We start from the raw sequence: 12,429 nt of genomic DNA, 5'->3' as shown, positions 1-12,429 counted from the left end.
TTTTAGTCGCAAAAGTGTAGAATTTGCCGACTAATTTTTTAGTCGCCAAATCTTTTCTTTTTTTTCTTTTTTTTTGAGAATAATCATTTTTTATTTATAAACATTCAATCTAATATCAATCAAAATTCATTCAACCCAACCACAATTAAGTGCCAGTCCTTGACATATATGTATAATGAATATACATAGTCACAACAACATTGGTTCATATATCTATCTATCTATCTATGCCAAGGTCCTTGAATTTCAGAGAAAGATAAAATCATCACTTTTCAAAACTACTCCCCCATTCACACTTACTTACCTAGCTCCTTGAATTTCAGTAATACTTCAATGTAGAAAAGGACAATTTATAAACGATATAAAATTGGTACCATTTTTCAAGGTGAACAAATATTACAGGACATTAAAAAAAAAAAAAATAAATAAATAAATAAATAAAAAGACCAGATACATGGGTTATAATAGGCAGATCTACCCATCTTCTTTTGTGTATATGTAAACACCAAAACCCAAAGAATCCGGAGAATCCTTCATCAACTCCTCATCCAAATGACCATCAAATTCAGCCTTTTCTAGTACATACTCAACTTCAACTTGCTCGATAACCTATTAGTACCAAAACAAACAAAGACAAGTTAAGATCAATGAATCAAAATGGTCATTTAAAATAAAAAAGAACAAAAAGCAATGCCTAATTATCATATTTAACACGAACATAAATCTCAAAATCAAAAACCCAATTCACTAAATGACACTTCCATGAAGATTGAAATCAAACAGAAACAAATCTATTCAAACTTAACTGTTATTAAATGAAAAAAATGATTTACCTGCAGAATGGTCTTTGCTGTCCATGGCACTGTCCAAGGTTCTGCAATAAAAACTACATCTGCAGCCTGAAACATAAGCAGAAAATTACTCACTAATCTCAAACATCATGATAGGAGTTGATTTTACACTTTTACAGTTGAACCTAGCATAGATTTTCTTAATTTCCCTTACAGTTGAACCTAGCAAAAATTTAAAAAAGACACAAGGGGCATTCAAAAAAATAAAATAAAATGACAAACAATGCACACACTTTAGAACTTGATTACAAAATCCACTCATCAACTTATTCTTTTAGGAAAAGGAAATTAGGATACTCTTCTCAGAAACTAATTACTCCATAGGCATTGTGTCTCTGAGCACCATATTTCCCATGTTCTACTCACTAATTGTCATTAATGGATTGTAGAATAGTCATTCATAATCTTTACATTATTCACATGGGGGCATTATTACATATATTGCAAGGACAACTAAGAAATGAATGAAGTATCTCAGTCAAACATGACCAGAACTCTTGTTAGAAATTTGATTCTTCTGTAAGAAAAATGTGTGCAAGCACAATATTTCCCATTTCTACTTTCTGATAATTATTATGAATTGTAACAGTCATTCATATTATTTTTCATGACGGGGTCGTCTAAGAAGGAAATGAAGTATCCCAATCAATAGCCAAAGAAGAAATAACTAAGGCAGATTCAACAAAGGAAAATAAATGAGAAACCATACTACAAATGGAAAAAGATAAAGTTATTAAATTAGTCAATTATGATATTTTTGGTCTTAACTCATAATAAATTGGAACCTATTCATTGTTTACTTATTAAAACAATAAAGAAAAATAATTAAGTTGGAAACTAATTAATTGCTTACTTTCACTCACAAGTTAAGTTACATATGTAACAGTCTTCAGAGATGGTACACCTTCATATTCAATTATCGCCTTGCATGTGTTCAGATTTGAGCTGTTTATGCTGCCATTCAGATATTAAAACAATATAAACCTGAGCTGTTTGGCAAGTGAAAACAACTCACTTTTAAACTATTTACAAATTTTTCAATATAAAACAATTTTTTGTTTACAGTATTCAAATTTTTTATAAATATAATCAGAAACTTGTCAACAAACTCTAGTTGTGGTGAATATAAACCATAGATACTCTTTGTTTGTGGAATTCCTCTTTAAGATTGCTACACTGATTGCAGTAGCAGTTTATAAACTAGAGTATCATAAGGAAGCTAGTCAAATACTAAAGAAATCTTTAACCGGAAGATCAAAGTGTGGGGGACGCACCTCTTCTATTGTCTTCGGTCTCTGAGTACTTAGCATGGTGATCTGTTGAGTTGACAAGACCGAATGAGGAAATATTCCCCCATGAATAGAAGAAAGTTCCTTTCGCAGCTCATCAAGCTTATACTGTAATCCTGATGACATCAGGCTACATTTGGAAGTCTTCGTTATGCCACCTTTACTCTTCTGTTCTCGAGAAACCTCAAGCTTAACAATCTTCTTTCCTGTATATAATGCAATTGAACTTAAAACACAACAAGTTGCAAAAAAATTGCATTATCCCAATGTATACACTGGTGTAAACCAGTAAAATACCACTTTTTCATGAAAATTGGCATTAATGATGCAAGAGAGGAGAGATGAATATGTCAGTAACAGTGTAACTTGTCCATAAGAGTACAAATTCTAGGAATTGTGCTTGGCAAGACAATTTAAGATAGTGTCCCTACTTCAAAAAACGTGCATGAATACCAGACAAGCAAAGAAATACTTTCTTACCAAGTTTCAGCTATTATGTATTATGGATCAACATGAAAAATCAAATTCATACCTTGCAATACTTGCTTTGTAAGAGGTGCTATGGTTACATAAGAATTTGTGGAATAAGCTGTATGCTGAAATTCTTCTTTCTGCAGAAAAAAACAGAAAGTAATAAACCAAAATATATTAATAAAAAATAAAAATATTACCATATTTCGTTTAATGCATCAACCAAGAGACAAGAGGATCATCAAAACCTAAACACATTAGAAGGAAATGAAAGTAAAGTACTCCTTTTCATTTATAAATTTATTTTCATAGATTGAAATGGTTGGAAAGGAATCTAGAATCTTCGAAGAGAAGGTTGATGATCTCACGCGTCTATGGGATAAGACAGTTTAATTGGCTTCATTTTGGGTTTCAGTCTCCTTTCGAGGGAATAACACTCTACTTTCTATTTCTAGAGATTCGAGAGTCGTATGTTGCACGTGATATTTTGTAGTAATTTTGTTGTGTTTTAGTGTTTTTGGTGGATGTCTTGTCCTCTGTTAGTTTTTTTTTTTTTTTTGGTGGATGTCGTGATATTTTAATAAAATTTTCTTTCTTGTTGATAAAAAAAGTTCCAAATTGATTTAAAATACCCACATCATTTATCAAGTAAGAGTTCAAAAATTTGAATTCCATGTCTTATCTGATTTATAATCATCATCAACACATGAGCTCATTTTTACAACAATAATGAAATGAGCATCCACGGATATAACGTCTAAAGAGTCGAGCTCCTTACCAAAACACGATCCACTATAAGCTGAATCACAAGTTGCTCTAATTCATCTCTCTGTATCTCTGGACCTGAGGAGTCAAAACAACAAAGGTCAATGCTGCTGTATTATGGATGTTCATGTATGAGTCTCAATAATTACTTGAAGAAGAAGTGACATAAAGTGTGTAGTGGTTTTTAAATACAACAAATGTTTACGAGAAAATAAACTGAGGACAATAATACTAAATGAGTTGCCTCAATTTTACCCTCCACTTGAAGGCCAATTATATAGTCCAAAATAGTAAAAAAAACACACTTTTTGTGCCGTGTGGACAAAGTAATTATGTTTTTGACTCAGTTTTGCCAGAATTAGAATTGGAATTGCAAATATAGACCATTCCAATTAAACATATGCATCTAGGTAATAGAGCTCACCAGCATCCTTGTGCTTAACCTTCATCTTGTCCACCAATTGCAACATTGTTATTCTTGGATCATTCTCTTGCATATCTTGCAGCAAGGATAACATAACTTTTGCATGTCCTGCAAATTATGCCCACAATAAGCATACAAGCCATTTAGAATTGCTAATGCCCAATGCATGAAATTGGAAAGTATTTTGTGTATTTGGGCATTAAAAATGGAATTAAGAAGTTGGAATTACATAGAGCAGGAGTTGAATTTCAGGGACCTAATCAATTTGAGACCATTCTGTTTTGAGAGTTGATTCCTCTGTGTGTGTGTGTGTGTGTGTGTGTGTGTGTGTGTTTGATTTGTAATTCCTTCATGTTGTTTTACTCTAATTAATAATATTTCTCTTGTTACTAATCAAAAATCAAAAAATGGAAGGCACAGAGAAGCTTCATTTATTTTCTTCTTATTATAAATACAGAACTAATCATAGATTTTTTATTTTTTTATTTTTTATCTCCAACGGTAGTAGGCATTTTACCTATCTAAATATTACTATAAAGTATATATTTTATTTTGCCTATCGACTGTTTTATGTTTTTACTCCAACCATGCTCTTTATTTTAGCTATTTATCCAAATACTATTAATTTTATAGAATGCCACATCAACAACAACGATGGAGGGAAATGATCCTAATGATTGAATACATTTTGCCTAGCATTGAAGGCTAGCTACATGTAGCTAGTGAATATGAGTTGAGACAAAATACCTAATCATATGCCTAGTGCATTGGAATTGAAAAAAGTGAATCACACTAGGCATTTTAACTAATAAGTATTATATGCCTAGTGCATTGGAGATGCTTTAGAGTCAAGTAAATATACCAGAGACATCCATTTCCTTGGCCTCACTTGAAAACGAACAGTTGTCACACATCCCTGAGCCAATATAAAAACAGAGTTCACTTTGTCATTCCTCAAGTTTATATTGTTTAATATATGCAAGGCGATATATTAAACAGCTCATAAAATCAATTTCGCAGCCTCACTCTCACCTTCCGCCATAATAATCGCCGCTCGCCTCTCCTGCTCCGCTTTGGCCACCATGAATTTCGACCTCTCCGCCTCCTGCTGTGCCACCTACTTCTGCTCCATGGCCTTGGACAACTCAGCCCCATACGACAAGTGCATGATCGCAACATCATCGAGAACGATGTTGAAATCCTTAGCACGACGAACCAAGCTCTTGCGGACCAATGCGGAGACGCTGGGATGCTCGAATGAGGAGCTGATCGGCGTTGAATTGAGCGACGACGGCCTTGAGGACTTCGTTGCCGATCGAATGAAGTACTTTCTCGTTGTATTCGAGGCCTAGGGTTTGGAAGATCGGGGGAGTTGAGAGGCCTCGGGGCGAGAGAGGACACGGAGGGTTAGGTTAACCGTTTGGAGGCCCTTGGTGCCGGAAATGGAGGAGAAGGTGTGGGGGCGAGTTCGGATGTCGAAGATGAAGGGCTTTTGGAGCCATAGGATGAGGGTTTGAGAGAGAGAGAGAGAGAGAGAGAGAGAGAGAGACGTGAATAAGAACGAATTAACTAGGGCTTTCTTTCAAAAAGAAAAGGCAGAGCAAATTAATTGGAGAAGAGACCCCGTTTAGTAAATTCAATCTAGGTGGCTGTTTCAAAGAGTCGTCTAAATTAAATTGAAAAATTATATATATACCATCACACCTGAAATTATGATGAAAATATATAATCACATTTATTTAAAATTTGTAATTAAAAAAAATATTATCTCACATATTAAATTAAGTGTTGTACGGGAAAGAAATAAACCTTTTCGTATAATCCTGTTGATCAAGTCTGTGCTCCTCCGTACGTCGTCGCTTTATCACCTGAAAACACAAACGAGAGCTAGCCGGCGGGTGTGTGCCGGAAACCTCTCTGATGCCTAAGTAAGCAAGCTTGACAAATAGACAAAAGCTCTGTGCATTCAGAAAACAAAGTTTTTATCACCTAAAAATACAAACGAGAGCTAGCCGGCGGGTGTGTGCCAGAAACCTCTCCGATGCCTAAGTCAGCAAGCTTGACAAATAGACAAAAGTTCTGTGCATTCAGAAAACAAAGTTGTGTTACCTCTCCAAATGTGATGTTTGTGAGCTTTTACAGGTTTTGCGTGGCACAATCCTAGTAGGACTTCTACTCCTCCGTGCAGAGTCCTCCTAGGATTCATACTCCTGAAAGATAATGCTTATCCTTCAACACCCCCCTCACTGCTTAAACCAAGTGAGATGGTTTTTACCATGGCCGAACTCCAATATGACCGAAGTAATCAAGATCACACCGAGCCACAGAGTAGACCGAACTATCGTTAGTTCGGTTCTACCTTCAGTGTTCCTACTCCAGTTCCTCCATTGTCAACAGTGTTAAGTCTAAACCGATCTAACTTCTAGCAAGGCTTTTAGACCGAACTAACCATACTGCGCCTTAACCAATATAAGTTCAACGCATCTTTAAACCGGTCCTACTACAAAGCGTCCTTCAACCGGACTAACATCAAGAGTAACTCGAACCGGTCTACCTTCTGGGCTTGAGATCGGGCTAACTTTAAGCCTCTTCAAGACCGGAGTAACTTTATGGCCTCCTTACTCAGCCCTTCGTACTGAGGCCCATAAAGGCCCAGCTCGGCCCAATTTTGCATATAAATTACTCTCACAATTGCCCCTTAATTCCATCTGTGTAGCATGATAAGAATTACCTGTCTATAAACCGGGCTAAAGTTTTACCTTTTCAACCGAGCTAAAAAAACCCTTTAGCCTTTCCAGCCGAGCTAAAACTCTCTCAGCCAACCTAAACCTAAGCCGAGTTGTGCTTGTCCGGTCACAACGTCCCCTCAATCACAGAAACTGAATCGATTCTTATCCCTATGACACGTGGCATGCTAACATTGGCTTACTGCAGCTGTCGCGCCGCCCTCGTACTCCGCAAAATTTGAACAGTTCCCGCCTTTTGCCCCTTCTCTTTTTACAAAACAACCCTTTCATCCTTTGAATCACCCTCATCGATCATTTTTACTGTTTTCAAGCTCTTCTCTCTCTTTTTGCCTCCATTGCTCTTCAACCTCTGAGCTCGTGTTCTCCATTGCTGCTGCTCTCATCTCCAGTTCTTGCCTCTTCATCTGGTAAGCACTGCACCTCTATCTTGTTTTCCTTGTTTTCGTACTTTGTTTTGTGGTCTTTGCATTTGCTTTCTTTCATTCTTGGCACACTGTTTCTGTTTTTGCAAAACATATATTCTTGCTCCACCTTGCGTTTTCTAGGAAAAACTTCATAAGAACCTCATGAACTTCATGAAGTAATCTATAAAACAGTGTTTGATCCACAATTACCATTTAACCGAACTAAAAAGTAGTTTATAGTCAATGTCCTTTTATCAGAGACTTTAACCAAACTAGCACTCCATGTTGGTACCAGTAGCTTGAATAAGTCAAACCACTTCTTGATAGACCTTAGCCGAGGTAAACGAACCGAACTAAGTCCGAATGTAGCATAATGAAACCTTATCGTTTGACTGAGCTAGGTCTTTGGGGCTAAGCCAGCGTTCTAAGTTTTTAGACCGAACTCAGAAAGCTGCCCCTAAAGGCTTAACCGATCTGATTGAGCCCTCTCTTTAACCGAGATAACGAATCGCTTTGCCAAGACCGAGATATCGAACCGCCTGCTTAATCCAAGCTACTATGCATCTTGTTGAAACCGAGACAGGACCTGTAGCATCCCACATAGCCGAAGTAGGACTCTTATTCTTGCTTTTATTTTGTAGCACGGTCCAATGACCTGTGCTTAACCCCTTTGTTTTCCACTTTGCAGGCTTAGGTTGCCCAGGCACTCCACTGCGCGCCCAACCGAGCTACTGAACACAATTTTGTGACCAAACTAATTTATCCATAACTTTAAAAAATAAATGGGGAAGTATAGGTTTTTGGTAGAAACCCCTGGTGGCCTGACCGAATTCCAAAGGGATTACAACATCCCTGACGACATCCAGCTTATTCTGGCCGAACAAGATACCCTTCCATGGGGAAAACAGGGCTATGTACCTTTCACCCTCCTATCAATAATAGAAACCGGACTAAGATTCCCCGTTCAACCCTTGATTTGTGAATTCCTAAGACAAACCAGAATATGCCCTACTCAGCTTTCCACCAATTCTTACCGTATAATAATGGGTATAGCCGAACTAAACCGCCGAGCCGGTCTTAACTTCGGTCTAGCCGAAATATTCCACCAATACTCCATTGGCTCCAAAGATGACGGTTGGGTCTACTACCTTAGGATACGCCGTCGCAGAGAAAAAATAATAAAAGATACGCCGGATAAGGACTTAAACGATGATGACTTTTTCTGGGTGTCTGGCAATTTTGAAGACCAGCAAGCCCAGATCCCTGGCCGAAGTATAAATTGGAATAAAGGAGAACTTGGTGTAATTACTTCGATTTTTGGTATGCTTTACTTTATTTCGGTTACCTGCTCCTGAACCGAACTAACAGTTTGTCTTCTTTATGCAGATTCAGCCCATCTTCAATCACTTTACAGCTACCCCAATCTAGGCACTCTCCGCGCCGCACTATGGTATCCAAAACGGAGTTGGGCCAAGTTGTTAAATTTTGAACCGACATACAGACACAGCGGCCGCCGAAAAGTGAGAGTGACCGACTTTCTGCTAGAGGAGGCCCCCGAATCGGACCTAACCTTGCCACAAATTAAACTAATCCCACTGACCGCTGAAGAAGAAATGGCCAAGAGAAACAGAGTCAGGGCCCTCTTGACCGAGACAAACAGGGCCGAGGTACCACCACCAAACCAAACTCAAGAGACTGTGGTGGCCCTTTCTTCTCAACAGCCTTTTTCATCACGCCGAACTAAACGCACCCGGACTACGCAGACTGAACAACAGTTAGTTGATGAAGACGAAACGACCCTACCACCGAGCCACCCACCGAGTCCGCAACCAGAGCCATCTGACCGAGCTATCTCCAAGTGGGCACTGAAGCTCACTTATCAGAACCGAGATATTGAGGAAACTGATTCGGTAGTTGCTGAAAAGGATCACATACTGGCCTTCAACCTTGCCAAAAGTGTGTGCCTTCCAAAGGACATGGAGCACCACAATCAGCTAAACACTGAGCTGAAAGCCATCCGGTCTTCAACAAAATCCATGATCCTGGTAAGTAGCACTCTCTTTTACTTTTGTACCTTTCTAATTCTTCCTACTTTTAGCTCGGCTAAAAAGGAAAGTTTCTATTCTATTGCAGGCCATTCAGAAGAACCACATTGCACACAAGCGGGTGTTGGAGCTCAGGAGAACGTCATGGGAGGCCATGGCAGAGGCCGAAGCCAAAACCGCCGAGCTCAAACAAAAACAAGTGAGGACGGCCGAGCTGGAGGCTGAGGTGACTCGTCTGACCGGCCTAGTTGCTTCGGCCGATGCTGACAGACAGAGAGCCCTAACTGAGATGAAAGATAAGCATTTGCGGGAACTGGCAAAACTTGAGGGTATCAAGGACGCCGAAATAAACGTTTTGAAGAAGAAAGCTGAAGATGCTGAGGTGAAGGGCTTCAAGGAAGGCGAATCTGCATACATCCAGTAGTGTGAAGCTGCGAAGGACTTGTTCTTCAAGTGCGACTGGAGGGGTGCTGTGAAGCAACTCGGTTGCAGTCTCGACACCGAGGTCTTCAATGCTCCTCCGTATTTTATTCCGGCCACACTGGCGGAGTATGCCGCCGATCTACAGAAGCAATTCCTTGAAGCGTCTAACGACGACGATGAAGAGAACGAGCCAACTGACACTCCGGTAGTCAACGAGCAAGGCAACGATCAACCAGCTCGGTTGGAGCCAATGTTTGAAGACCTAACTGTTGAGCCGCCGACTAACACCGTGCTGCTAGTTGCTACTGAGACTGATCTTCCATCTGCAACCGGTGTTCAGGTTGATATTGAAGCCGATCTTGAAGACCTTTTTAATTAATTTGTATTTTTTTTCTTTTTCTTCTATTTGCTTTGACTTGTAACCGGGCTATGGCCCCCCCTTTGTAATTGCTTTGAACTTGATTAATGAGAATCATCTTCTTTTGTGCTAACTATTATTCCGATTTGAGCTGTATGCTTGTACCTGTAATGACTATGTCATCTGACTGACCTTACTAGCCAACCACTCTTTAGCCGATGTCCTTAAATCGGCTGAAGAGTGCTTAAGAGCTGGTTTAATCCAGTCAACCATTCTTTTTAGCCGATGTCCTTATTTCGGCTAAAGAGTACTAAGATTTGGTTTAATCCAGCCAACCATTCTTTTTAGCCGATGTCCTTACTTCGGCCAAAGAGTACTAAGAGTTGGTTTAATCCAACCAACCACTCTTTAGCCGATGTTCCTACTTCGACTAAAGAGTACTAGGAGTTGGTTTAATCCAGCCAACCACTCTTTCAGCCGATGTTATTACTTCGGCTAAAGAGTACTAGGAGTTGGTTTAATCCAGCCAACCATTCTTTCAGCCGATGTTATTACTTCGGCTTAAGAGTACTAAGTGTTGGTTTAATCCAGCCAACCTCTAGATTGGTTTTTCCAGCCAACCTAAAGTGTTTGGTTATTCCGACCAAACGTTCTACAGCCTGGATCCTTATCCTGGGCTTAGGAAGGGTGTTGGTTTAATCCAGCCAACCTTTAGATTAGTTTTTCCAGCCAACCTAAAGTAAAGTGTTTGGTTATTCCGACCAAACGTCCTGCAGCCTGGATCCTTATCCTGGGCTTAGGAAGGGTGTTGGTTTAATCTAGCCAACCTTTAGATTGGTTTTTCCAGCCAACCTAAAGTAAAGTGTTTGTAATGTTCCTAACGTTACTAAAACTAACTTTTACAGAAAACAACTATGCTGAAAAGAATCGACTTGTTTTATTGAGGAAAGAAAAATTTACACATGTTTGAAAGAGGAAAGCTAAAAATAAAATAAAATAACTTGAGATTGGCGGTGTTCCATGGCCTAGGGATTGCTTTGCCGTCCTTATCTTCTAGGTAGTATGCCCCTTTGCCTGCTAACCCAACCACTTTGTAAGGACCTTCCCAATTAGGCCCTAGCTTGCCATCTCCTAGTACTAGGGTGTTTCCCATCACTTTGCGCAGCACCCAATCTCTGATCTTGAATTGCCTTGGATGTACTGTTTTATTGTATTTCCTAGATAACTCTTTGTTGATATGAGGCAATGTGGATTAGTGCTCTTTTTCTTCTTTCTTTGGCGAGGTCGAGCTCCAATGCTATGGCTTCTTCATTCAAGTCAGGATCAAAATTTTCGCTTCGAATTGTGGAGAGGCCGACTTCGAGTGGGATTACTGCTTCCATACCATAGGCTAAGGAGAATGGTGTTTCTTCTGTTGATCGTCGAGGTGTGGTGCGGTAAGCCCATAAAATATGAGGAAGTTCTTTTGCCCATTTGCCTTTGGCTTTCTCCAACCTTTTCTTCAACCCATCCAAGACTACCTTGTTTGAAGCTTCTGCCTGTCCATTTGCTTGGGGATATGCCGGTGTAGAATTATAGAACTCTATCTTGTACTCTTCACAAAAGCCTCTGAAAATTCTGCCGTCGAACTGAGTGCCGTTGTTTGAGATTAGGGCTTTTGGTATGCCAAACCGAGTGATGATATTCTGCCAGACGAACTTTTTTACATCTTTTTCCTTGATTGATGCCAATGCTTCTGCTTCCACCCATTTTGTGAAGCAGTCTGTTGCTGCGAGAAAGAACTTCCTGTTGCCGGGTGCTGTTGGAAGTGGTCCTACTATGTCCAAGCCCCACATTGCGAAAGGCCATGGGCTAGTCAATGGTAGGAGTTCTCTAGCTGGTTGATGTATTTGGTGTGCGATTTTTTGGCATTTCTCGTACTTCTTCACATATTTCTCTGAGTCTACCTGCATGTATGGCCACCAGTATCCTTGCGAAATGGCCCTGTAAGCTAGCGATCTTCCTCCTTGATGGCTTCTGCACACCCCTTCGTGTATCTCGTATAAGAATACTTCCACTTTGCTGGGGTGGACACACTTTAGATAGGGTCCTAAGAACGACTTTTTGTATAATACCAGAGATGAGGAGAGCCAAAATCGCTGTGACTTTGCTCTAATTTTGTTGGCTTCTTTCTTTTCTTCCGGTAGGACGCCATCTTTCAAGAATAGTATGATGGGATCCATCCATGAGGGGCCTAGCTCGGCGCAACATACCTCTTCTGCTTTGGGGTCTTCAATGCTTGGTCTTGGTAAGTAGTCGATGAGCAACGGATGAGGGATGAAAGTATCTGCCATTGAAGCGAAGCCTGCTAGTTCGTCTACTTTGCTGTTTTCCTCCATGCTAATCTGTTCTATCCTTACTACTTCAAATTTCTTGATCTCTATTCTGACCAATTCTTGGTACTTGGCCATCCTATTATCTTTTGCTTCATAGTCCCTAGAAATTTGGTTTACCACCAACTGTGAGTCGCTGTAGACCATTAGTTCGATGGCCTTTATGTAGAATGCTGTTTTGAGTCCTGCAAGAAGTGCTTCATACTCCGCTTCGTTGTTTGATGCTGGAAAGCCAAGGTTGATTGCTTGCTCCACAACCAGGCCGTCTGGTGAGATGAGG

General features: G+C 39.8%; 1 protein-coding gene across 1 annotated transcript; it reads right to left on the bottom strand.

Annotated features, from left to right (window-relative positions):
- Positions 1-336: 336 nt before the first annotated feature.
- LOC114263000 (uncharacterized) lies at positions 337-6,951 on the bottom strand. Its single transcript, XM_082923839.1, is given in 12 exon segments — positions 337-609; positions 834-899; positions 2,126-2,346; positions 2,673-2,751; positions 3,390-3,454; positions 3,801-3,908; positions 4,663-4,716; positions 4,833-5,055; positions 5,057-5,166; positions 5,169-5,379; positions 5,497-5,504; positions 6,849-6,951. Coding segments are annotated over 12 exon segments (1,383 nt in total). The 3' UTR covers positions 337-474.
- Positions 6,952-12,429: the final 5,478 nt, after the last annotated feature.

The sequence above is a fragment of the Camellia sinensis genome, chromosome 4 (genome assembly GCF_055761805.1).
Source record: "Camellia sinensis isolate YWXY chromosome 4, ASM5576180v1, whole genome shotgun sequence".
NCBI lineage: Eukaryota > Viridiplantae > Streptophyta > Magnoliopsida > Ericales > Theaceae > Camellia > Camellia sinensis.
The sequence above is the reverse complement of the archived record's forward strand: the minus strand, read 5'-3'. Positions and strand labels throughout refer to the sequence as shown.